General features: G+C 45.9%; 9 protein-coding genes across 9 annotated transcripts; 7 read left to right on the top strand and 2 right to left on the bottom strand.

Annotated features, from left to right (window-relative positions):
• The first annotated feature begins 18 nt into the window (after positions 1-18).
• LY89DRAFT_306881 (uncharacterized protein) lies at positions 19-2,454 on the top strand. Its single transcript, XM_018206605.1, has one exon. The coding sequence runs from the start codon at positions 263-265 to the stop codon at positions 2,015-2,017; it is 1,755 nt and encodes a 584-aa protein (XP_018077006.1). The 5' UTR covers positions 19-262; the 3' UTR covers positions 2,018-2,454.
• An 85-nt stretch (positions 2,455-2,539) lies between these two features.
• On the top strand, positions 2,540-4,677 carry LY89DRAFT_693951 (MFS general substrate transporter; the record flags this gene model as incomplete). The annotated part of the gene is made up of 9 exons (XM_018216668.1): positions 2,540-2,797; positions 2,848-2,959; positions 3,006-3,201; positions 3,362-3,386; positions 3,442-3,555; positions 3,598-3,889; positions 3,940-4,023; positions 4,152-4,194; positions 4,257-4,677. The coding sequence occupies 9 exons, from the start codon at positions 2,540-2,542 to the stop codon at positions 4,675-4,677; spliced, it is 1,545 nt and encodes a 514-aa protein (XP_018077005.1).
• A 174-nt stretch (positions 4,678-4,851) lies between these two features.
• Positions 4,852-7,933, top strand: LY89DRAFT_306821 (uncharacterized protein). Its single transcript, XM_018206604.1, has 6 exons — positions 4,852-5,207; positions 5,258-5,435; positions 5,494-5,692; positions 5,749-6,165; positions 6,226-6,652; positions 6,707-7,933. The coding sequence occupies exons 1-6, from the start codon at positions 5,117-5,119 to the stop codon at positions 7,849-7,851; spliced, it is 2,457 nt and encodes an 818-aa protein (XP_018077004.1). The 5' UTR covers positions 4,852-5,116; the 3' UTR covers positions 7,852-7,933.
• A 2,615-nt stretch (positions 7,934-10,548) lies between these two features.
• On the top strand, positions 10,549-11,376 carry LY89DRAFT_664446 (uncharacterized protein; the record flags this gene model as incomplete). The annotated part of the gene is made up of 3 exons (XM_018212771.1): positions 10,549-10,984; positions 11,069-11,090; positions 11,247-11,376. The coding sequence occupies 3 exons, from the start codon at positions 10,549-10,551 to the stop codon at positions 11,374-11,376; spliced, it is 588 nt and encodes a 195-aa protein (XP_018077003.1).
• Positions 11,377-12,559: 1,183 nt separating this feature from the next.
• On the top strand, positions 12,560-14,769 carry LY89DRAFT_763107 (major facilitator superfamily transporter; the record flags this gene model as incomplete). Its single annotated transcript, XM_018221587.1, has 11 exons — positions 12,560-12,707; positions 12,757-12,879; positions 12,931-13,153; positions 13,206-13,409; positions 13,458-13,541; positions 13,595-13,722; positions 13,777-13,827; positions 13,879-13,961; positions 14,052-14,229; positions 14,287-14,387; positions 14,473-14,769. 11 exons carry the CDS (start codon positions 12,560-12,562, stop codon positions 14,701-14,703), a joined length of 1,554 nt encoding a protein of 517 aa, XP_018077002.1. The 3' UTR covers positions 14,704-14,769.
• Positions 14,770-14,883: 114 nt separating this feature from the next.
• Positions 14,884-16,905, bottom strand: LY89DRAFT_636845 (uncharacterized protein; the record flags this gene model as incomplete). Its single annotated transcript, XM_018211503.1, has 1 exon — positions 14,884-16,905. Exon 1 carries the CDS (start codon positions 16,819-16,821, stop codon positions 14,884-14,886), a length of 1,938 nt encoding a protein of 645 aa, XP_018077001.1. The 5' UTR covers positions 16,822-16,905.
• A 1,180-nt stretch (positions 16,906-18,085) lies between these two features.
• On the bottom strand, positions 18,086-19,046 carry LY89DRAFT_306804 (integral membrane protein-like protein). The gene is made up of 2 exons (XM_018206603.1): positions 18,422-19,046; positions 18,086-18,371 (listed from the first exon to the last, which is right to left on the bottom strand). The coding sequence occupies exons 1-2, from the start codon at positions 18,973-18,975 to the stop codon at positions 18,197-18,199; spliced, it is 729 nt and encodes a 242-aa protein (XP_018077000.1). The 5' UTR covers positions 18,976-19,046; the 3' UTR covers positions 18,086-18,196.
• A 168-nt stretch (positions 19,047-19,214) lies between these two features.
• Positions 19,215-21,173, top strand: LY89DRAFT_575759 (uncharacterized protein; the record flags this gene model as incomplete). Its single annotated transcript, XM_018208806.1, has 3 exons — positions 19,215-19,272; positions 19,318-20,981; positions 21,036-21,173. The coding sequence occupies 3 exons, from the start codon at positions 19,215-19,217 to the stop codon at positions 21,171-21,173; spliced, it is 1,860 nt and encodes a 619-aa protein (XP_018076999.1).
• Positions 21,174-22,240: 1,067 nt separating this feature from the next.
• Positions 22,241-24,137, top strand: LY89DRAFT_574779 (uncharacterized protein; the record flags this gene model as incomplete). Its single annotated transcript, XM_018208758.1, has 3 exons — positions 22,241-22,837; positions 22,946-23,434; positions 23,487-24,137. The coding sequence occupies 3 exons, from the start codon at positions 22,241-22,243 to the stop codon at positions 24,135-24,137; spliced, it is 1,737 nt and encodes a 578-aa protein (XP_018076998.1).
• Positions 24,138-25,460: the final 1,323 nt, after the last annotated feature.

Here is a 25,460-nt window from a genome sequence, read left to right as displayed (position 1 = left end):
CATGCATAACATTGGATTTCATCAGCTCTATTGCGTAAGAGGGAATAATCTCGAATTGCAAACACAATCTCATCAATACGTAGTAAATATTAACTTATCATGGTCTTCCTTAGAATAGACGTCAATCTATTCAGAGTCTGATCATCGTTTTTCGTCCTCCGTCGCACAAAGTGACCTGGGATCTGAATCCTTCCAGCGGCGCGACCGATCAAACATCACTCAGAAACTTCATTCCGCCCCAACTCATCGAAGTTCCATCACCATGAGCAATGCAAGCAGCAATGTAGACACCAACTTGGCAGCGGCTGCCTTGGCGATCTCCCTCGTAGCTCTCGTCGCCGCCGTTGGCCAATTACTCCAGCAATACTTTGCGACAGCTGATGGCTACCGAAGATGTCATAGGTCTGTGATGGGTGATTATGGACGAAAGACCCGTTTGCATTTCAGATGGAGGGAACTGCGTTTTGAGACTCTATACACTACTCCCGAGATTTTTCTGGTCGGCAATGGAGCTCCAAGTCGAGTGGGGCAAGTCCTACTCACAGACAGCAAAGATTCTAGGGAGAAGTCTCTCGTCCACGACGATGGCGTGCAACATGACGAGTTGCTCCAAGGAGATGGCACTGACTATCAGAAGATTCATCCTTATTCAAATCACCTAATTGAGGCTACCCCCAAAAAGCCTAGAAGCACTAACAAGCGAAAGAAGATATATCGAGGGGAAATGGCTTCCTGGGTTCCCCTCCTAAACCCCATCCACCAGAAGAGCGGTGAATCTTTGACTCCCGAAGAGAAGTTTCGAGATCCCAGCGGCTTCCCTCCGTCGAATCGTAGATTGCCAGCCATTATCTTCAGGGAGAGGTCATGGGACTTCCAACCACCTGATGTTGTCCGACCCCTTGCCAAAACGACACTGTCGGACATTGCAGTTATTGCAAGGAGGATGGGCATGAAGTGGAAAGAGTTTCGACCTTCTGATGGAATTCTCAGAGCAGAAGGACATTCCCAGACCATCACGTCAACTACAGTCAGATCTCTCGGTATTGTCTTGCAGTATGCATATACCGGCCAGAATAAACGATTGCATTTGGCTCAATTCAATCTTCGCAAGAAATTCGCCAGCGGATCAATCGTTCAAGAACAAGAAGAAATATATATTCCTACTGCGACGGCGGATCGCCTAGGTTGTGGTGTGCTCAGGACGGAGTCCTTGCTAGGACTACCAGACCTTACAATATCTACACAAGCAGAGATTGTCAAGAGTCTGAGTTTCCTCGACAGAACTGGTGTTTCGTCTGCGGCATTGTCTAAAATGCTCAAGGAGGATCCAGAGTTCAAATTTCGAGCTGCGGACCTCGTTGCTCTAACTACACCTCCTGCCCGATGTCTTGGATCAAGTCTTGTTCAAGTTCCAGCTCCAAGTGATAATACGCTTGGGATCACCACAAGCTCGACAGGTCGAAGGGCTTTTCGTCAGTGCTTAGAAGAGTACATTGTTGTTCATCGTGGAGAGGTCGGAATGCCAACTCAAAGAGCATTGCAAATATGCCAGGAGATTGGAACCCACTTTGCTGCATGGGATCACACCGACGAGTTCAGCAAGCAAGACGAACAATGGGTGGTTATGCGAGATCCCAAGTATCTAGATATTGTGCAAGGCCACCTTCACGATCTAAGTCTCATGTTAAATGAGTGGGAGCAGGATCATACATTTCGTTACATCAACCTCCTGGAAATCCACATCAGAATGGCAATCTTCTCTGAAAATGGAGAGAATTCTGCGCAAAGAGTTTGGGTTACAGATTACAAGGCAGACGTCGATGGGTATTTCAGACTACTACCCAAAATTGTGGAGGAGATGAAGACAACTGGATTCTATGATCGACAAATGATTGTCGATGCTTGGGTCACGATGATGCTCCGGGCTTTTTGCTGGGGTGCAATCCATTTCTTGGTCCCTGGCGAGAGGGTACCCATCCAATATTACGGTAGCCAGCTCCCAGTCTACATCGGATGATTCAAGGAATCATTGGACACAGGACATGAGCATGTCGAGTTCCAGAATCTCTCTAATGCTCTGCACATTCAATGGATTCGGCCCCGACTTATTGCAGATTGGTTTGCAGAGAAAACTCGGACGAACTGCTGTGGGTACCGATCTTGGCAGAGACATGTCACCCAACCATCAATAGTGGGACGAAGACGAATCTCTTAAGATCCGTTCCGTCGGATCATATCTCTCCATCTGATTAGATTTTGACCAGGTTTGTTCGCTTGGCATAAGTCAACACTGATGCGTCGCATCACGAATACTGCAAGGTGCCATTATTTTTCCCTAGGAGACACGGAATTGGGGCCTTGGCGGTCGTGTATTTGCTCACTCTGAGTCCACCTCTTCCGAAGTCGCACTGGGCAACATCTCGGGATTTGGGGCTATTTGTGCCCCATAAAGTGAGTGTTTCCCTTCCATTCATACGATGGGTCAAACAACCTTCAGTCCTTCCCCGTTGCCAGTCGTTCACCACCACAACCTTTCAATATGAGCGACACTTCAAAACCTGACAAAGATGCAGTGGCTTCAGTGTCTGTCATTGATGTGGTTACGCCAAAAGATGAGAAATCATCTGTGCAAACGATCCCGATTTCAAATAATTCGGAGACAGAAAGTGATACCACTGCACTGGTCACTGTTCCACTGAGCTTCAAGCTTCTGTCGATTCTCATGGTCTCGGCTATTGGCTTTGGCTCGTCTTGGAGCAGTGGTATCACAGGCGCAATGAAGACAGCATTGAAGAAGGTGAGTTGATCAAAATATGAGGCGACGAAATGAGACACTCATCTTACTAGGGACTGAAAATCAACAACACTGAATACGCGCTTCTTGACGCAAGCGAGGACTTCATGAAGACTGCTCTTGTCATGGTTTCTGGTGTTGTGACGGATCGCATTGGAGGCGCGAGTACGATGGCTCGAAGCTTTGACGTTTCACTCTGACATCTCGTTAGAAGAAGCAATACTTTATGGCAATGCCATCTACTCTATTGGCTCGATCTTAGTAGCAGCTGCAACGACAGTACGCAACTACAAGTTCATGATCTTTGGTCAAATTGTCCTTTCGCTTGGAGACATTGCAACCCAAATTGCGCAATATAAAATATTTTCAAGTTGGTTTCCACCGAGTCATGGATTCGCGTCAACTCTGTGCGTCAAATACTGCCCTTGTTTTGTATTCGTGCTAGGAACCTAGGACTTTGGGACCTTTTTCGGGAGCTCGTTATTAAATGAGATGTGTCTCAGCTCCTCGGATGAGCAGCTTGGCTCCTAGATTTCTGCTTTAAAGTGTATACTAATCCATCTATAGTGCCTTGGAGCTGGCAATCGGTAAGGTAAGAATCACATGTCTCACCTATTTGGGTGGAACCATAACATTAGCTGTTCTAGATTAGTGGCTTTGTTGGTAAATCAACTGCCAATATCATCTCGGAGAGGACAGGCGATTTCTCTTGGGTTTTCTGGACAGCTGTCTTCATGAACCTCTTCACGAACGTCATGACTGTGATTTTCTTCTTCACCAAATACTGCGAGCGCAAGTTCTAGGGCATGTCTGATCCCGCCACAGGTGAGGTTCTCACAGAGAAGAACAAGAAATTTGAGTTGAGAAGAGTGCTGGAGCTCCCCTGGACATTCTGGGGTATCATGCTGTTCACTTTATTTGAGACCAGTGATGCGATTGTTTTTACGGCAAATGCTACAGAACTGGCGCAACTACGGTTTGGGACAGATGCCATTACCGCTGGCTGGTGCTCTAGTCTCCTCCAATACGCAGGGTTCTTCGTTGTTCCTTGCGTTGGCATTTTTGTCGATATATATGGAAACAGACTTATTCTCCGTAAGCAAAGTCATCTTTCTGATGTTGAATAGAAGCTCACACCGGCACAGTGGTCGTATGTGGTGCAGGCGTATTGCTGTCCATGTGCCTTGTCAATTGGGCAACTACAGCTCAGGGAACAGCAGCGGCATTTGGTATTTATGTAAGCTGTGCTCACCCCTTATTTGTGTGCTCTGCTAATTGCAAGATAAGGCGGTTGCATTCTCTTTTGGACCCACTCTCATCATCGATTCTATCCGCACTTCAATATGGCACTAATCAGTTTTCGGATCTGTCTATGCAATCAAAATCACATTGAATAATGCGTGCGTCTTCTCTCAGTCTCGCAATTCATGTTTGCTTTCCCTTATTAATCAATTCGCCATAGACAAAACATCATTGTTCGTATTCTCACCGGCGTTCTTCAAGACGACTCCCCAGCCTCGAATCCATACTTAAAGGTCACTCCTGTCTACGTGGTGCTATCAGCCGGCTCCTTCGTTGTTTCGGCTCTGTTACTAGGCATCTTTCTTGTTGCAAAGGGGGCAAAGGGGGCAAAGAGTAGTATATATGTTGACATTGCTCGTTTGCAATGGACGAGGAAGCAAAGGATCAGAAATGGCGAAGCGATCAAGGAACGCGGAATGGCAGTGGGACTTGGAGAAGAGAAGGGTGCAAGAATTGAGCATACAAGAGAGAGGACACGAATGAAGACCATCAGTATGGCGGCATTTGGTATCTTGTGCTTCTGGATTCTAGGAAGCTGGACAGCCTATTTCTGGGGTGTGGCAACAGAACATAACGACTGAAGATGACCGCCACAACTCATACCTTAAAGTTCCGAATCTTTCGAGTTACATCTTGATGTCGCTTTGATCTGATCTGATGATGGCGGCAAGAGTGGTCAGAGAGACATCGACAATGGGAGCGCACGTGACGTGAGCTCTGGCAATCACCGAGATCAATTCTACAAATCCCGTATATGTTGAGCTATATTCAGCTTTGAATTTGTTTGCGGCAATCTGGATCATTCTTTGAGACTTTCGACATATAAGACAATGGATTCTCTCAGCCCCGAAGAAACTTTCCCAAATCAAGGACAAAGAAATCCAGGATGCTACGTGCGCTTCCGCGGGATAAGCTATACAATGACACAAAGGAGAACCTTTGTGGATCTTCATATCTCTTTGATTGCTGCGCAATGAGTTGTTTAAACATCCAATTGAGTTAGACTTCACCAAATCTGCGATGGCTTCCATGCGAAGCTTGACCAACCTGCCAACACCATTTGCAAAGAAGTATGGTGTAGACCCTCAATTGAGCCCTCTTAAAAAGTCTGGTGAGATACTCGACAACCCATGCACTGTTGCATTTCTCTGATATCTCTAGGCTTCACTCCTACTCTACCACCTTCCATCATACCCAAGAACGCTGGCCTTTTCCTTGATCCAAGAACCGAAAGGTATCAGCGAAAGATCCTCAAAGGATTTACCGCTCGAGAGCTTGATGATTTGGGCGCGTACCCCGACCCCAACGCCAAGGAGTCAACATTGAACAACTTGATCGAGTAAGTCATGGTCTCAGAATGAACCAGACAATGCACCGACTCTTGCTAACCGTGGAAGTGGCATTCTTAAGGTCGAGAACTGGCAATCTCCCACTCCCACAGCGCCAGGGTTTCCAATTGTTGCCAGCGGAGAGGCATACTTAGTAGGGCCAAATCCAGGAACATGGCATGCAGAAAATCCAGTTGTTTGGCAGATTCTGGAACCAGTATTGAAATTGACTTCTCGATTTCTTTCTAACATCAACACAAATATCTTGGTATGTTCTACTCTCCTTCTAATTTAGATCTGTTTGGCTTACTGATACGCAAAAAGATCGATGCGTTCTTGTTCGGCAGATTTCGAGAATTGCCGCCAAACAAATGGGTGAGGGACTTCCCTGGAGCTCCGGATTGTTATTCATTTCACACTCGAAAACCCGAAGATAGGAATCCTGATGCAGCTAAAACTGCATTGCAGGTAGCTTTTCCCAAGTTACTCGTACAACAGAAGATCCAATTAACACTAGAATTTCTTCACCCTGATAGCAAAATACGTCCAAATGTAGAGGCTCTGGGAAGTTCTCATGCTGTAACGTGGGGAGACAAGGCAGAGTTCGGGTTTGGTAGACAGTATATCTACATCGGGCTGAATATTGACAAGTATCAGCCGCTTCTGAGGAATGATTTAAGTATTTCGGAGAAGTTGGCTGAGCAGTATCAATGTTCTGTTACTCTGTTACACGAGATATTGGTTCGTAGACAGAATTTGAAGATCTCCATCTACTATTTTACTGACTCTGACCGAGCACAGCATGCTATCAACTTCGCTTTTTCATTCAGTTACCTGAGAGAACATGATCATTATACTGATTATGAACCCTTCTTCGAAGAACATATATTTTCAGAGCTTGGATTTGCTCTAGAGACGTCTATTTTCGACGGTATAATATTTCCGTTCGTCGAAATGGGACGCTTTGAGAAGACTGAAGATAAACGGGACAACTATCCCCACCTTGGCTTCTGGCTTCTCTCCTATCCACTTTCGACCTCATTCGAAGTATCTCAAAACCAAAGACTGCTCGTGGGTGCCAGAAGACCCAGATTCGACTCTTTCAGTCCTATTCCATCGATCTACTTTGAGAATATACAACAGGAAGGCTTTTGGGACGTGGTTGTGCGGAAATTTGGTGTGTCGGTTGCGAAGCCTCGATGCTCGGTTCATACAACAGGAACAAGAGGTAGTGCTGCAATGTCTTGCAAGAAGACAATATGATGACTGACATACATTCTAGGTTCCTTTACTCCGATCAAGCCGAGCCCCATGCTAGCTCAATGGAAAATGTACAGTGACCAATACTTGAAGGGTAGCACCGACAATGCGACAAGCGAGGTGATCGAAGTTGCTCTTTCAAAGCTACCTGCAGAGAAGCGAGCAGAGCAGCTGCAACTAAAAAGAGCCATGGACAATAGGAGATTGCAAGAGCGAGTAGATTTCCGCAGTGGCCGCTCAGACTTTGCTACTAGAGTTCGAGAGGCATGGGACTTCGTCAATGCAAGTTGGAACATTGACAAATTAGAAATCTCCATCGAGAAGTTGAACATTGTGGCAGAGTTGATTCAGGAAGAAGCGGACCAACAAGCAACACAGATCTCAATGTTCGTGATCCGGAAGGACAAAGATGCGGATCATCGAGCACATCTGGTGGAGCTCAATTATTACATGCGAAAGATGGCAAGGGCATTCGAATCAGACGTAACTCAGAAGACAAAGGACGGTACCTTGGAGAAGATCGCAAAAGATATCATCGTAAAGCTAGAAACATGTCTCGTAATGCTTCACGACAAAAATCCAGAGCCTGGCCTCAGTTCTAAAGAATTCTACGATTCCACGGAGAAAAAGAAGTCAGCAGCAGTCGTATCGCTATTGACAGTTTTACAGCAATTTCCAGCTCCCATGGACAAGATCGAGTTGGATTTAATGCTCTTGGAAGCTCAGAAAGCAATCACTGAGCCGAAAGGGATCCGATGGGGAACGCTAGGAAAGAGTATACTAGGAGGAACCCCTCTTTTTGGGATTCCTTTCCTCAGCGCCATTTCGAAGCTTCTACTTTCACACGACGGGACACTGGAACATAAAGATTTGTACTGGTATCTGGAATCCAACGAAAGGGCGAGCCTGGAAGAGCCAAACAATGTGTGTTCAGAGCCAACAAGGCTTAGCTGGCTAGCTTTCTGGAATGCGAAGAAAGTCGCAGTTTCCACACTTGCTGTGGGCCCTGCGCCCGAGATATCGGTGAAAAGTTCTAAGAGATCTTTGACAAGAGTTGATGACCCATCATCGATGACGGTAGTGGCTTCGTGTACAAGGAGAGAAGATGATGATGGTGTTGTGGAAGCGATCTTGAATCAGATCTTCTGGAATAGATTTCGCCATTAAGAGGTGTCATCATCTAGTACCAAAGCAGACATATGCCGCTCTTCATTCTCGAGGTGATTGATGGATCATCATGTGACATGTAGTAGCTGAAAACGCGGAAAGGGGCTCGCTTAGGACAAGCGAACAACAGGAGGGCCAGAAGCAAGTGCACTAGTTCGCCCAACATGGAAGTTAGGCACGTCTGGATTACTATCTACTTGCTCTCACGGCTTGCACCGGCATGTACTTCGTTTTTCTATTTTGATTTGATATATTGATTAACTTCTAGTATGGTAGTGCACGCCCGAATATGCTCAACTCATGAAACCTGTTAATCGGAAGTGCACCAGGGGGTGCAGGAATTAGTGTCACACTAAAATTAAGCGAAAAGGCTCGAAAATTTATTATTATATCTTTCAACTACCACAACTCACTCTTAATTAGCTTCCCATTATGCTTTACAACATCAAAACACCTCTTTAGCATCTCAACTATCCTAGCCCGTACTTCTTTCATTGTGATTTTACTCCATTTTTTTTGTAAAACTCGCTTAAAATCGTCTAGCGTATTCTACTTCCTTTTGCGCATCCTCTCTTTTAAGATGCACCAATATCCTTCGATCGGGTTCAAGTCTGGGGACTATGCAGGGTAGGTGAAAAAGCGTATTTTTACTTTATTTCGGGTAGTTCCCGCAAGTAAATTGATTGCATTCTTGGGCGGTCGATACCTATAGTTCTAATTATTGTCTTTTTGTAATATAAAGGGTAAACCGTACTACTCTTCGACGCTTTTGATGGTAGCAATGTAAATAAACAATAAGCGGTCCACATAGTACTTTTGGGGTATTAAATTACCTTGTAATTTGACTTCTACTGGGGGTAGAAGCTCGGCATCCCATGCTTTTAGACGAGCTTAGAACTCTTTATTCGACTCTCTTTTTTTGCAAACTGGTTTGCGGCGTCTCTTGGGCCGATTAATATGTTTTTTCTATTATAATAAAATTCTAGTTTTTTATATTTCGAGTATTAATTGACTTATCTTGCCATGTGCAATTTATTACTTTCTTTTTTTGCTTTCTCCTAAATATTATCAAAATCTAATCGCGTCTCCTCTTTTTTGAGGATAAATCTAGTTTTTATTAATATTAAGTCGATATGTATTTCGTTTATAAAAAACTCCAAATACTAAAAATCTTTAATAGTCTTATGCTTATGCTCTTTCCCGTACGCAACCTTTTTGCCTTTGTTTTGCGACGAGATTTCCTTCTTAACATAGGCTATTTTGTAGCACTAGCTATTCTTTGTATTCGCTTTGAGTTGGGTTTGCAAAGTTCTTTTTTTGATGGGGATATCGTAATACGCAATCTAGCATTCTAGCAATTAGTCTCGCACTTTATTCTTTTTATTAACTAAGAATTTGCATATAACTTTAGACACTTGAGACTTTCTCCCAAGGTTTTTTGACGTCTTGCGAGTCCGCCGTACTGCACTAAGCCCTAGCTCTTTGCGTTTGTTTAATCATCTGTAGCCTATACGAGTGGGTATATTAACGCCAACGCATATGGCTATAAACGGCTTTTTGCCTTTAAATTTTCGATAATTTCTAAAGAAATCGCGCCGCTTTAGTGTCTAATATTTACTTTGGGCAAATTCGGTTTCGGGAGTGCTCAAGCGAGCTCTGGAACGCGTTTGTGGTGCCATAATTAAGTGATGCAAAAAGTTGTTTACATTTTTTAATGAGGTTATTTACCCGGGCACGGGCCACATTTTGGTGCGACACCAATTCTTGCACCCCCTGGTGGTGGTTCTTTTTCAGCTCACCAAGCCCCTCCTCTTCGGCAACCCATTCTGTGGCCACCATTTTTCTTGTAGCTCTTCACTACCCAGTTATACCATACTGGAAAGCTGTGACGGTATCGGAGATGGATTTTCTTTCCTCGGCAGCCTTTGTGAGCATTCATGACCCAATTTGCGTCTTCATGTCTTGACATAATTGTGTAGTCCTCAACGCCTTGACATAAGGCACATGGCCAGTCTAGCTTAATAGTTTGCTCCAGAGCCTCACATGGCAGGCGGAGGTGACGGTCATGAGCATGGCATTGTTGAAGGCTAGGTGACGAACAATGACCGCAAGTCCATTGTTTATAATGCTCGATGCACATCCTGCTTCGAGGTGTCGTGGTCTGGAACAAGTGTGCGTGGGAAGTTGATGGATTCTTAGGAAGATTTGCAGTGATTTTGTTTTTATGGTAAGATTGTCTGGTGATTCTAAAGATGCACTTGATCCTCCTGACTTGATAAATACATAGTTTGAGACAATGGCACAAAGGAAAGCCTCGCTGAATGATCTAGACAAAGCTGTCTAGAGACTGAGGAAGAGAGTTCTCCTTGGTTCTTTGTTGTGCCATTGTGACTCTAAGGAGGATAACCTTCTTTGTTCGTTCTTTATGAAACTCACAAAGCCATCTTTCTTAACACAATGAGCTTTGTACGCCCCGATAAAGATCATCCTTCATAGATGATACGAGAGGAGGAGCACGACCTGAAGGAGAACAATTGATAGTGCATGAGTATATAGTTACGGCTGCAGATCCCCAGGCTTTCCTATATTCAACTCATCGGCTGCTACATATCAATCACTCACAATCTTTCCTTTTCACGGTCCAGCATAAACTTCGGCTCTCATTCCTACCAAAAATCTTAACACAAGCACATCAAGATGGCTGAAATGAATACTTGGCACGAAATTGATCTCTCTTCTCGAGATGAAGAGGACCCGGAGCTTCCAGAAATCGCAGCAGGACCTTCAATATATTCCAATGGCTGGCCGCTTGGAAGCTCCACACAGGTTCAACCAGATCCACTCAGCTCACCAATACCAGCACCAGCTGCAGCAACCATAGCAACACCGTTTCCTCATAGAGATGCAGCTGCCACTGCCAGTCGCTTTAGCTCCTTTTGGCGTCGGAACAAACACTGCTTCGTGAGCTTACTCCTCATACTAATTACTAGCGTCATTGCCTTCTCAGCTTCTTTCACAGTTGCTTATCACATAGACATCCACCTAAGTGAATCCCAGTGGGACTCAACGCCAGCAAACGCATCTTCCACCCCCATCCCAGCAGTATGTTCCGGCTCAGAAGAGTACAAACTTGGTGAGTGCGACTGAAACTGTAGGGAGCTCTCAAATTGAGTCTCTCGTGGCTAATTACTTCGTGACTAAGCTTGCAGGACAATAGCAATCGAAGTAAAAGAAAAAAGGTAAGTCGAGAGAAATTGAGAGATTAATCGAGTAAAATACTAGACAAAGTAAGAAATGAAATCTGATATTTGATCACAAAAACACACTGATTCTGTGATGAAAATGACCGAAATTCCTACCCCTAAGTCTCATTTCTTAGCATACCTCGTGAAAAGCCTCATGAACCCTAGAAGTCTTGGGAAATCGAAGGAGCTTGACAAGGCAGCTGGTGGAGATTGCATCGAATATCTGGACGGTATTGCCAGCAACGCAGCAATACATCAGGGATACGCAGCATTGAACTGACGACCGTATGGTTGAGATGTGAACTCGAAGTTGTTGTCTTAGATGTGCAGGCCTACGCTGTCCGTTCATTGTTCATTATGCAGTCCACTCGGAACCAGCAGTCCTGGTTGTGGCGCAATGTTTGTGGACAGCAATGTATGTGATTCATCTACTTCCTTGAATTAATGCTTCTCACTCTACAAACTGAAAGTAAATTCTGAATGATGAAGCTTTTAACAATACAGAATGAAGATGGTTCTGGCTAGAAAAAAGTGCATGCCCAGCAAATGACGCCACGTGACCTTTCCGCCACATAATACCTACACACTCATTTCGCAATCGGGTCCAGAGATTGCCTTCGATATTCCACGACTTGTAAAAGTACTCTTATATGATCAGAAATCGACGAACGGAGATTGTTCAGGTGGTAGTGAACACAAGAGAAACGGTATTGCATCCAAAGGCTTTGTATAGGTACAGACAATAGAAGTAAGCGAGCCCCTGAAGCTTATACCCCACTTACGCCCCCAAAAGTCACTTCGCTAATAAGAATTTTGAAAGGTCATAATCAGTGAAAAGGTGACCGACTTATGTATAGTCTTAGCCTGCAACAGAACGAGATCTATGAGCTCCATACCACAATTATTGCCCGTCCGCTCTTGCCTCGGTATGCCACGAGATCTTCGCAGAGGACCGACTTCGTCTGAGCACTTCAATTACTCACCCTACCTTTGACCTCAATCTCAAAGTCATCAACTCCTCAAGCCAAAAACCCAAGTGCAAAGTCACAACCCTGGTTTTCCCAAGGAACTGGTTCGTGGGGCTTTTGCTTATTCCGGACCAAATTGGCATTGGGGTGCTGAAGTTGACAGGCAACCGCCTAACCGAGCACGCAATAAAGCGCATCTCTCTCGTCTTTTTGCATCTCCTCCCAGCACTTCAATTCTAGACCTTTGCCAAGAACAGCCATACACGGCAACCTTCGCTATCTCCAAAATCTTGTTCGTTTCATTGGTTTGAGTAATCTTGACAGAACCTTATTCGAACTTTATCGGCGCTCCACACGGCACACATGATATGTCGCTATGGGACCAGATGAAGACGACGCCGACTTTGCTTGCTACTATGCATATCATAAGAATACTTCGACCCAACATTGAAGAGTGGAAAAGTCTGAAAATTGCTGCACCTCGAGTTAGTGAAGATGGCATATCCCGACGAAAAAGCCGTCAAAAATGCCTTCATTACTGAGGGAACCGAGCTACCAGTCGTGTTAAAGTCAGAATTCTCAGAAAATAACGCTCCAGTATACACTCAGTCGAAGAGAACATGGAGATCTTATTTCTGGTCGAGTGAGAGCTGCACTTATAAGAACGGAGAATTATCGCTGACAACCCATAGCGCTCGACGTCCCAAAGGATGAAGCCCGCTTCCTTACCAAGCTTGACTTGACGCTCATCTCGGCATCAGCTCTTGGTGTTATGTGCCGTTATCTTGATCAAGTCAATATCACCAATGCTTTTAGTATGCTGTCTTTCCATTAAATATTAGCTTTTGTTTCTAACATATGATCAGACAGTGGGATGAAAGAAGACCTTTCACTCTACGGGAAAGAACTTAATTATGCAAACGCTATTTGGAGTGCAGCTTATGTGTTCGGCCAAGTTCCCTCAAATCTGATTCTTATTCGAGTCAATGTCCCTCTTTACATTGCCTTCCTGGAGACTGCTTGGACCGTCTTCACGTTTGCGCATGCCGGCATTCATAACACTACCCAGCTTTATGTCTTCCGGTTCTTGTACGCGTTCAGTCTATCGAGTCTTATTCCTTGGTCACTAACTTGATATTAGTGTTGGATTATTCGAAGCTGGTCATTTCCCTGCAGTCATGTACATCGCTTCAAGTTACTACAAGCCCCATGAGCTCGCTCGACGAAATACCATCATCCAAGTTTTCACCTCAGTTGGACCGCTTTTCTCAGGTTTCCTGATGGCAGCTGTATATGCCGGACTCAACGGAGTCCACGGCCTAGCTGGATGGCGATGGATGTACATGTGCGTTCTTTCTCCCTGACCTTAACAAAACCAAACTGACAGAATCAGCGTCTGTGGCTGTATCTCTTTCCCATGCGCCCTCTGGACGGCACTTGCAATGCCTCAACTTCCTGCTCGAGCAAAAGCCAATTGGTTTGTTTCTCTTTTGCTCCTCATGTCTCAATCCAAATATTAACATCCTTTAGGATCTTCACTCAGAAGGAAGTCGAGCTGGCTCGTGCTAGGATAGGCCCCACTGACTCAAGACCTCTTACGGGGTTGTTCAAGTGGAAGGATATCAAGCGCTGGCATACGACGTGGCATGTATATCTATGTAAGCATTTCACCAACGACTACTCTTATTCATTTGCTAATAAAAACCGAAAAGTCCCGCTGTACTTCACATTTGCTGCTCAATTCGGTCAATCCGGAGGATCCAGTGAGTCTCATGCACCCCTAAACTCCTAGTGTTTCTTCTTAACAAGCATAGTGATCTTCTGGGTGAAATCTTACAACATCAAAGGCAAGACGCCCGTGTTCTCCGTCGCTGATATCAACATCATTCCTCTTGGAGTATGTCTTCCTCTTCTGCTTGTCCATTTCCCCCATGATCAGCACTGATCCTATCTTTTACTCCAAGCAAAACTGAATAACACTACGCAGATTAATATCATAATCATAGTCTGCGCCCTAGCCAACTCATGGATCTCAGATAGTTTACCTGGAGCCACGAGGTGGCCTGGAATGTTATTTGCCAGCATTATGTCTATTATTTTCCCCACAGCTCTAGCCGCTACGCCGGTCCATCCGAAATGGAAAGCGCAGAGATGGGTTCTATATTGTGAGTCTTTCCTTCGTTCACCTACAAGTAGAAAAGGGTAGTGCTGACTGATAGTAGATCTCACCTCCCTCGGTGGAACAGCAGCTGGTATCACGTGGACATTCGTCAATGAATCAAGTAGACAAGATCCAGAAAAACGAGCATATGTTTCGGCTATGGTGAGTCCATTTTCTTTTCGTACCTTTCTATCTCTCTTCCTATCTATGCTCTAAACTGAGAACCGGCTTTTCTGATATTCATCAGATGAACGCGTTCGCATACATCTTCACAGCTTGGACCCCAATCTTCACCTTTCCAGCTAATCAACAACCTTACATCGTGATGGGTAACTACGTCACAGCCGGCTTTGGACTCGGTGCTGTCCTTACCGTCCTGGCGATTAGATGGTTCTATCTCAGGGATGTGGAACGCCAGCGGAGATTTGATGGTGTTGGTGGGGAGAGAAGTCTGGAGGGGAGTGATTCTGCATTATAGAATATGAAGAATCGTAGGATATGAGGATAGATATGAGGACAGTGAAGAGTGAGGAGAAGATGAAGGATAAGGAATATTGTCTTAGGTTTTCAACGGATTGAATAGCATCTAGATTCGGCACATGGACGTCCATGGGAAGTGCAACGCGAAGGTATCATCTTTTTGAAACATATACTCTATCTAGACTAAGCCAGACCGTACACTGATCCGATCGCTCCATTCAGGCATATCATAGTCTGATGTTTGTGACGTTCTCTGCTCATATTTATCACCATCCAACGTCAAAGCCAATCCGTCCACTCTCCTCAATCGGACGGCAATATTCCCATTCTTCCTATCATTTGCGTTCCCTGTCCAGCTTTGCCCAGAAGACTTGTGTATACCCTCTGCTTTCCTAGCTACAGCATTGCCACCCATCGAGCTGCTGACGACTGTGCTCTTCACAGACATATAATTAAACCTCGGCATTCCCCTCCACCCTCTGGTCCGGACCCCTTCGAAAATTACGAGTAGGAGAACAGCAGCATTGATCCCTGCTACAGTATAGATGTAAGGCGCGGTTCCTATTAACACCGCATCCACAACAATCGTGATAGGGACTTGGGTCGCTTCATTCGCAAGCATGAGTTGTGCACTGGAATAAGCCACCAATGCATCATCGGTGACAACCTCCATCGCCTCAGAAATCCCACGAAGCGTCTTTCCATCGGTCGACTCCGATGTTTCCTGAAGCTTGACGTTGTAGATGTTGCTATTCAGCATATTTCCAATTGCCGACGTGAATTTTGTCGAGGCCACTTCGGACAATGCAGCGGTGGTTGTGAATGCCCCTTGGACAATTGGTATAGGGTTCGTTCCATTCCCCATGGATTGATTCAGTGGGACCACTTGGATTAGTCCTCGTTTGACGTTGACATTGACGGTGAACTTGTTGGGAACCATTGTTACCGAGCATTGGCTATTGTTGAGAGGGGTGTAGTTCTTTCCTGCCGCAATAGCGAGCGTGCCTTCAAAGTTCTCGACGGTAGCATTGGGCCAAACCCACCAAGCAACAGCGACGACGGTGTCATCGTTGCCTATGCCGATTTCACTGAATCCCCCACAGTTCCCGCCGGGAGGATCCCAGGGTGGACAGCCAGTGGCCTCGTAGATGTTGGGATACATGATGTTGTCTGAGGAAAGGACCAGCTCAAGATGAAAATCTGTGCTTCGATTGAAAATACACGAGATGTTTGTCATCGTCCCAGTCTCGTTGAACGAGAAAGAGTCCAGACCCGGAAATCGTTGTCCAATCTGTTTGTCTACGAGGCCGACAGATGCACCAACTCCATAAGAACGACCATAGTAAGTAAAGTTTGAGTTGTCGTTCTTCTTGTAGAGCTGAACCTCACTTCTATTTTGGCTCGATGCTGAAGCCCCATCATTCAACAAGAAACCGAAGCGGTCTCTTACCGGACTGAAGGAAAAGATTCCAAGTGGAGTCGAGGTCATGGGATCGCTGCTGTTAAAGAGACTTTCAGGCTCATAAGTGTCCAACGATTGCTGTGTGTAATGCGGGACACTGGTTGTCATATTATGTGTCTTCTTCATCTCCGCCTTCGTAAGAGTAGGAGCGAGCGCACCAGCCCAGAAAGCCGCCGGGATTCGAGTTGCCACGATAAAGAGCAGGACCAAAGGCACTTTACTCTTGGGCAAGGTCCAATCGACCCGAGAACCGCAGATTGCGCTCCAGAAGTCAAGTCTGTCCAAAGTGACAGCTCGCTTCGAGATAATCACCCGAGATGCCCAATTGATAATCATACATATCGAGTACATGTAGACTGCTCCAAGCAAAGAAGCTATGATTTGGCGTACGGCTGAAAACGTTGAGGGATTGTTGATAATGGTAGTTGCTGCTGAACCAGTGACAGTCCAGTGACCTTTTAAACCAGCAATAAGGACGAAGTTAATGATAGATGTTATCAGCAATCCAGGGACAAGCAAAAATCTTGATCTAGTGGGTTCGAGGTCCTCCTTCGAGTGAATGGGTGGGTCGGATCGAGACTGCAGTGGCCGTAATAACAGCGTTCTCGTTGACTCTGAGATAGAGTGAGGACTTCTCGCTCGTTTCCACATCATGAAAGCGGCGGGGATCACGCTGCATAAAACAGAGGCAACGAAATGAAATCAAATAAAACAATGAAACAAGAACAATTGAACACGACACGACACGATGTTGAAGAGGTCGAGACTTTTGACTTCGACTAGGCTGACACTAATGCAGAGATTCAAGCCACCCAAAATAGCGATGAGGCAAAATGCTAATGTCAGAGTCGGCAACAGGGGCAAACCAAGGCAACGGGGCTCGCCTCCGCTACCAGCGAGCGTATGCGGAACAGGATTGGTGAGAACCCGAGTTGCAGATGTAAGCTTAGCGGATCGCCCCCAATGGCTAGAATCTTATTTGTCCAAGGCTACGTCAGTGAAACAATCTTATAATCTTACCCGCATTTGTTCGCCGTAGGGCTAATGAGCTGAGGTGAAGCTGGCATTCGTTCGAATGCGAATAGGAATGCTATTGTGGAAGCCATCGCATTGTCGCAAGAAGTCAGGTCATGTGCGCTAATGCTAACGAGCTATTGCAGAGCTTTTGACGACTAAAGTTAAAAATAAGTCTTGAATCAGGTAGGTTGGCAGTATATGTTATCAAGTCCCGTGCTCAGAGTTGAGTGGCTTAATCCGTGCTTTATTGCTCTAGTTGCTGGTTGATGGGCAAAGCCGCAGGCCCAGTAAGCTAGGTACTTCCGGTAAAAGTAAGTCACATTAGTTTCTGTGAAACTGCAGTTATGAAGATCATTTCTCAGCCCCTTCACGATTGGCGACTGAAAATAATCAAGGGTTGCTAAGTTGTTCTAGAGCTAACAGTGTGTACACCCGTTCTCCACTCGGCTACGTTTTTCCAGACCCTGAAACAATATTAGAGTGCTACTGTAGTCAGAAGGCAACGCCATGGACAGAAGCACAAAGACTGAAAGCTGAGGTCTTTGCCGATCTCTTCCCATCTTCAAACCCTTCCTATCTGCTAACGTAACTGATTAATATCTTCAAGCAAAACAGAAAGCAAGGTATTCAACTAATCAGTTCCATTCATAACATATACACTTTAGAGCAGGCAGATATAAGGGCATTTGCAAGCTCGCTTATACAATAGGGGTAAAAGTTGGGTGCGCAAACTTGTCGTAAAGACTAGGACGAGATCGTCGGAAACGAAAAGTGCAGCACTTGCTGAAATCGCTGGCATTTAGCTTCAAAAGATTTCCCGATTCAAAAACATCGGCTCCATAATTATCTGACAGAATGCACCTCCGACATCGGACTTGAAGAGCCATGTGATGAGGAAGAAGTCACGGATTGAAGTTCTTGCTGTAACTTGTTCTGGGGCGAGTAGAGTGAATAGTACCGTACAACATCTACAGTGATATTGAATCTCTATATTGTCTTGTATACGTCCAAATTATGCTCCTTTAATGTTGTTTGGTGTTGAACGTTTCTCTGCCCCTCGTAGCCCATTCACTCTACCATACAACCACTGCAGCATAATTGTACTTCCAGTCATGGTCATCGCTGCCGATGTGAACAGGAATATCCTCTGAGTCGTGTCTAGCGCTGCAAATAGAGGATATGGGTAACTATTAAAGGTTAGTGAAATTCGAGGCATGACAAGGACGTTGTGTCTTACAATCCGTTGTGCCTATAACATTGTTCTACCCAAGCCCAATACCCCACCGCGATAGTTGAGCTTAATCCCATAGCTGGTATGGCGTGTATGGTCCAAGGTGGGGAAAGGAACAGCAGGTCGATAACAAGAAGAATCGATGGCATGGCATGAAATCCAATATCTGCCAAAGGCGCAATATGTATCTCTGGCGGAACAACCAGAGTCTTGTCTATCGCACTAATTCCCCAGTAGAGTATGCTTATGAGGACCTCCAGAGGTGCACTGCATAACGAGAGAGTGTTCTTAATCAAGAAGAGCTTTGGTGATAGAGTGATGTCTGCCAAAAGTCCAAAAACAAACGTCGCATATGCCACCGTGAGGCCCAAAATCGTCAAGTATTGCCAGTGCCACCCGTAGGACTCGTTGATCATAGTAGGGAAGTCGATCAGGTATTTGTAGGAGAGCGTGAAGGAAATGATTCCTATCGTGTGCACAAATGCTGATACGCCTCGCGACGGTGAGGAAAGTCGCTGTAAAGGATGCCGAGCCATGAGCTCTTCGGATACGGTTCCCATGATGTCGGTCTGTAAAAGAATGTACAAGTGAAGGACAGAGAGCAGGAACAGAGCGGGTTCTTGGTTATTGAGTGACGGAGCAATTGTGGATCCGGCTGCAACTTTGACCCATGTTGCAGCCTTCCACTAGCGTGAAAATCATTCCCTGTAATCTTCAGCCTTGCTCTTTTCGAGCAGCTCAAGTCGAGAGACATTCTTTCAGGTCGCGACTTTTACTTCCACTTTTGACATTCGCAGTCATGGCACAAGATGCAGTGGAAACCAAGTCGAATAAGAGAAGCAGGTCGGATGATGATGGTATGCGAATTTTCCTGACATTTGAACATGTTGTTGACAGCCTAGACTCCTCATCCGACGATGATATGGGACCGCAGCTCCCTTCTGCAGATGCGCCCAAGAAGAAGCGCCGCAAGCTGCCGTACGAGAAGCTCTATATCTCAGCTCTCCCAACATCTGCGAAGTACTCGAAGTCCTTGATGCATAAGGAGCAAGTGTCTTTCGTTACCATGACACCACTCACCGATTTCATGATTACGAGCTCCGTGGATGGTGTTGTCAAGTTCTGGAAGAAAGGCGCAGAAGGTATCGACTTCGTGAAAGAATTCAAGGCACATTCTGGGGAAACCAGGAGTGTGTCTGTGAGTGCTGATGGGAGGAGTTTTGCGACTGCTGGTGTGGACAAGAGCATAAAGATATTCGATGTTATAACCTTCGACCTATTGTCCATGTTGACGTTGGAGTTTACACCTAAATGCATCTGCTGGATACATAGCCGAGGCGCATCGCTCCCTCTCCTGGCCGTTTCGGACGAGGTTAATCATACTATTCGGGTATATGATGGACGAGGAGAAATTCTGGATCCTATCCATACTATCTCTGGTCTTCACAGAAGTGTAGTTTCGTTGATAGCATTCAATGATGCATACAACTGCGTTATTTCGACAGATGAGAATGGCATGATCGAGTACTGGAGACCTGGAGGCAATTACGAGAAACCGGACAACGTTTTCCAATACAAGTCCTCAACCAGTCTTTTTGAGTTTAAGAAGGCGAAATCTACACCGACTTCGTTAACCATATCTCCAAATGGAGCACAATTTGCGACATTCTCTTTTCCGGACCGAAAGGTTAGGATATTTGACTTCCCTACGGGAAAGCTCTACAGAACATACGATGAATCATTACAGATCATTGAAGAGATGCAACAAGCTGGAACAGCGCTCCGCAAGCTTGAAGATGTGGAATTTGGTCGACGAATGGCAACAGAAAGAGAAATCGAAGGGCCGAGCCTACGAAGTAAGGCTAATGTAATATTTGATGAGACTGGCCATTTCATCATATACGGGTCCATGTTGGGCACGAAAGTCCTGAATACATACACGAATCGCGTTGTCAAAGTCTATGGCCAGGATGAGAATTTTCGACCTCTCAATGTCGCCATGTATCAAGGCCAACCCCAGAAGAAAGGCCTTACAACCGTCGCCATGGCCGCTTCGAACAATCCTCTCCTGCAAGAATCAGAAACGAGAGATCCAATACTCTTCGCTACTGGAGTCGGTAGAGTAAGGTTCTACATGTTCACGAACGATGAGAACATCTCGAAGTCTGAGCGAGATGTTCAGAATGAGAAGCCTACCAATGCGAATGCAAGGAAGGCTGTCGAAGCAAAAGCGGCGGAAAGTGGAACTGCTGCAATAATCCACACCACCTTTGGAGATATTCACGTCCGTCTCTTCCCAGATGCGGCTCCAAAAGCGGTAGAAAACTTTGTTGTCCATTCGAAGAAAGGATACTACAACAATACGATTTTCCATCGAGTCATCCGCAAGTTCATGATTCAATGCGGTGATCCTTTGGGAGACGGTACTGGAGGAGAAAGTATCTGGGGAAGAGAGTTCGAGGATGAGTTCAGTACTCTAAGACATGACAAGCCGTACACTGTGAGCATGGCTAACGCTGGTCCAAACACCAACGGAAGTCAATTCTTTATCACCACAGAAAAGACTGTAAGTTCAGCCCTTTTGTAACATAGCTTCTTTTGTGTACTAATTTTATGGCAGCCTTGGCTTGATAATAAGCACACTATATTTGGAAGAGCAATTCAGGGCTTGGATGTGATCCATAAGATTGAGAATACGAGAGTGTATAAGGAAAAGCCAGAGGAAGACATCAAGATTCTCAACATAGAGATCATGTAAAGAATCAAGAACCACATTTTGATCCTGATAAAAGACCGTTTGCAGCATGCCTCGAAATTGCTGCCGTTGACGTCCCTGAATCTGGTCAAACTTTGCCTTCATCATAAAATGGTCCAAAGAAGAATCTTTGGACGAGATTTGAAGAATCAAAAAAAGAAAGGGCTTGTTTTCCAAGCTCTTCCTGAGACTGTCATCAACCTAAGGATACAAACCCTGACACTGCAAAGCCGAGCCTGCCTCCTCAGGCGGAAATTGAAAGCTTATCTGCTAGCGCAATCAGTTGACAAGGCTTCCTTCCAAAAACTGCACCCCGCCATTTCATTCTTCAAATCGTCACTATTCACCGATACAAATCTTTCGCAGGAACGCTGCTGGCAAGAATCCAATATTTCCGGAAGATGTCAACTATACGATGGCTTTCTGACTGCCAACCAAGGAGCAACTTACAGCAACAACAAATGCGTTCTGTTCTGAGCCTCCTCCCCCACGCTTGCCCTCAACAACCTCAAACCAGGACGAGCAACAGATGAGGAGCATTAGTTCTGCGTAATCATGCCACGACCAAAGAAACCTGGTGCTCCGCCACCAAAGACAAGAAGCCGCAACGGCTGCAAGTATGTCTTGAGCTCATTTCTCCTTGACCCCTTCACAATGCTTACCGTTTTTCTAGGCCTTGCAAGGCTAGAAAGATCAAGTGCGGGGAGGAGAAGCCATCATGCCTTGCCTGCCAGAAGCACGGAGATACCTGCGACTATACTATTGATTTGAAGTGGAATGGACGGCAGAAGAGGGAACTAGATCGTGTTAGCAAACCCGCGCCCAACAAGCCAACCAATTATTCTGCCAGAAGGCTAGACGGTACAACAGTCTCGTGGGATTTGTCGACATCACCAACGCAATACGAGTTTGCAGATTTTGGCCGTCAGCATCAGCAGGTCAAAGACGAACCGGCTCAGATTCAGGAACCTCCCTTTGCCCCACCTCGCACCTTCCTCGACAATCAAAGTCCTCTTCTGAACAACGCTCCTTCCGATCAGATTTTAATAGATCCGGCTCTAATGTCTTCGATGCCCCCTCCAACTGAATACTCGACTAGTTCAGAGAGCCGCTACAAGGAGAAGTCGAGCCCATCCGAAGTACACTCTGGTTATTCTGTCGATCATGAGAATCGACACGATGATCGCAGGGTTTTCGAACGAGAAAGATCAAATACATCAGACGGACAATCTGCACAAGACTCACGAGACCTGCACCGATTATCTGTCAGCTCTCTTCTCTCTGGACCACCAGGAATTCCTCAATTAAGTGATCGATCAAATGACCGAATATACCATCCAACATCCGATGTGCAAGATTGGCTTCCGCAATATCAAGACCAGTATCAAGATACGACGACTTGGGGCATCGATCGAGGGTTCAAGGATCTCGATATACCCAGGAACGATGACCACAATGCTATCTCGGGGGCTTCACCAGTAGCTTTGAGAGACCATCTCGAGCTAGTATATGATCGTGGGACACCAGCAGAGTTTGGTTTTGGCATGGAGACGTACAACACGGCTTTCGATAGTGGAAATTATTACGACAAGCCAGTGCCAATCAACATACCTCGAGCTCTGGACCCTCTGCCAACCAAGTTGCTTGAGAATCCTATGAATCTACTCGTGAGTAAACCTCGTTCTTGTTCAATTGCATGTTGCTAACGTCCTCTCCTAGTATTTCGTAAGCATCAAGAGAGCAATGCAATGTGGCCTTCTCACTAACTAGCATAGCACCATTTTCTTAATCACACTGCCGGCTGCCTGATTCCACACAACTGCTCCTCCAATCCCTTCAAGAGTATCCTGCCCCAGATGGCTGTACGAGATGACAACTTACTCAATCTCCTTCTTGCCTACTCTGCGTCTCACCGAGCACGTCTGCTTCGTCAACCTGAACCTGCTACCCGAATTGCGATCTACATGCGAGACACATTTCCGAATCTCCGACGAGCTCTTGATGACCCGAGCGAGGTCATCTCAAATTCCACGCTCGCTACAGCTATAATGCTTGCCTCGCTAGAAATCATCTCACCCACAGCATTTGGCATCGAAGTCCCTTGGCAATCGCATCTTGGCATCGCTCGGGAAATTATTGCTGTTCGAGGAGGCCCCCAAAACATGAGAAGTGTCGCTCTCAATAACAAAGTTGTGAATTTCCTTTGGAGTTGGTTCGCATACCTGGACGTCTTAGGTAGTCTTAGCGGCGGGAAAGGCAACGCTGTATGCAAATACATTTTCCATGCCTATAAGGTCTCAGTGCTGACACGAATAGTCATGGATATTCGATTACGAATGTCGCGAAGAGAACGAATATGCCATCGATTGTATCCTGGGATTCACCAGTAGATGCGTCCGACTCCTAGCCAAGATTGCAGAGCTTTCCCGTGCCTGCGATAGTGAACGAATAGGCCCCGACCTTGAGGAAAGACCAGATTGGAAGCCTTCCGAAAATACTTTGGCCAGCGCACAGAAGCTAGAGGCAGAGCTGGTGGAGTCTCGCGTCCATCCGATTCAGCCATGCACCCACATGCAATCTACTGGTGAAGCTGCCTATCAGTGGGATACTATCGAGATGGCAGCTACGAATGAAGCCTTTCATTGGGCTGGTCTTGTGCATCTGCATCGCCGCATCCTAGGAAAACCGTCGACACATGATGACGTCCAGCAAGCGGTTCGAGAGATATGTGGTGCCCTCTACAAAGTTCGAAGAGGCAGCAGTGCTGATGTCTGCCTATTGTTTCCCATGTTCACCGCGGGTTGCGAGACCCAAGATGAAAAGCAGAGAGCAGATATTCTAGAACGTATGATGCGTGTGGAAACGTTTGGTATGACCCAAGTTCACAAAGCTCGTACATTAATGGAACGAGTCTGGGACACTGGCAAACCTTGGGAAACTTTAGTTGCTGGAGAATTCTTTGGCTGAAATAGGCCATGGGATATGTTGATTCATGTACACGATCACCCTACTGCTGGTGACGAGATGTGCTTTGTCAGGCCACTCGAAACACTTTTGAATAACTCCCACCGAAGTCGATCCTGCACAGCCCAGAACCTTGGCTCTCCATTGATTACTAGTAACCGACACAGTGCAAGAAAGCTCTATCTGGTCGTGGAGAAAGATTGGAGCCGTCGTCCTGGGTACGACATAAAAAGACCCTCGCTATGATCCGATCCATGCAAACCCCCAGGCTAGCGACCTCAGCCACTTTCTGCGCGATTCGAGGAAGTGGCTCTTGCGATGAATATACGATGAATCTTTTGCAGAAAAAAGAAAACCCCAAAAAAAGAAACTTGTCTGATTTATGTTGATGTACCGCGATGTTGGATGACTTGTCCTGGGCAGGACTATAAGTAAGAAGATCTTGATTATCCGTGTGTACTCTGAATTCTGTGCGTTATGCTAACAATGTAATCCAGAAGGCCCAAGGTGGTTCGTTTTCCCGACGGCGTTTTGAGTGGATGAAGAAAGGCGCATGGAGTTGTCTATGTGCCCGGAGATCGGCGGATCTGAGGCTCTGCGATGATATCTGAAAGCGGATCTGCACGTCAGTCATGTAGACGGCCGCTGATGAGCTCTTTGCATCTTCACTTCCTGGGGCTGGTCGTACCACCTGAGCGGGACCCTTTCTGAAGGAGATAAGCGTGATAGTAAGCGTGACGACAAGTTGCGACTTTGCTCCGAAGCCAGCATCTCGGACTCGGCCGAGAAGGATCCATATCGAAGTTGACTAGCATTGTGATCAAGTCGACTTGATGCCCTTGCAGTGAAACTTCGTGCAACGCTCTTGTTGTGAACGCTCCGGTTGTTTCAAACTGCAGCGGTGAGTTGGGATGGTCACGTCTTCCTTGGGGTAGTCAAATACTCTTGAAGCTCTGCCACTCAATACGCTATATCGGTCTTGAGAGACGAACTCGATAATGAGTCGCGACAGATGGTGCTGGCAACATCAGTCTGGCCTACGCGACTCAAGCTCGTAGGCAAACGAGTACAGGGAGCCACTATGGTCAACCATACGGCGAGGGAACTAGGATATCTGTCAAGAAAGGAGGCGTAGGAGAAAATGGGCGAAGACAGTTGTTATCTTGAATCGTTGTAGGTGAGTTGATCCTTGTTGTCCTGACAATTAGACTAACAGCATAACAGCGATTTCATCTATCAAGTCAAGTCTTCGATACACTCGACCGTGTAGTATCTCGTGGACTACCATCATAAGGTTGGCCGGTTGGCGAAACTTTTGTGGTGGAG

This window comes from Mollisia scopiformis (assembly GCF_001500285.1).
Source record: "Mollisia scopiformis unplaced genomic scaffold LY89scaffold_3, whole genome shotgun sequence".
Taxonomy (NCBI): Eukaryota; Fungi; Ascomycota; class Leotiomycetes; order Helotiales; family Mollisiaceae; genus Mollisia; species Mollisia scopiformis.
Note: the sequence above shows the minus strand (reverse complement) of the source record. Positions and strands in the feature narration are given on the sequence as shown.

Excerpts from the sequence above, each read along its gene's own strand:
- LY89DRAFT_306881 (XM_018206605.1), top strand. The coding sequence starts at position 263 with ATGAGCAATGCAAGCAGCAATGTAGACACCAACTTGGCAGCGGCTGCC.
- LY89DRAFT_306821 (XM_018206604.1), top strand. The coding sequence starts at position 5,117 with ATGGCTTCCATGCGAAGCTTGACCAACCTGCCAACACCATTTGCAAAG. Across the intron at positions 5,436-5,493 it reads ACATTGAACAACTTGATCGA|TGGCATTCTTAAGGTCGAGA; the intron begins GTAAGTCATGGT and ends TAACCGTGGAAG. Across the intron at positions 6,653-6,706 it reads TCATACAACAGGAACAAGAG|GTTCCTTTACTCCGATCAAG; the intron begins GTAGTGCTGCAA and ends CATACATTCTAG.
- LY89DRAFT_306804 (XM_018206603.1), bottom strand. The coding sequence starts at position 18,975 with ATGGGAACCGTATCCGAAGAGCTCATGGCTCGGCATCCTTTACAGCGA. Across the intron at positions 18,372-18,421 it reads TGTTATAGGCACAACGGATT|TTACCCATATCCTCTATTTG; the intron begins GTAAGACACAAC and ends AACCTTTAATAG.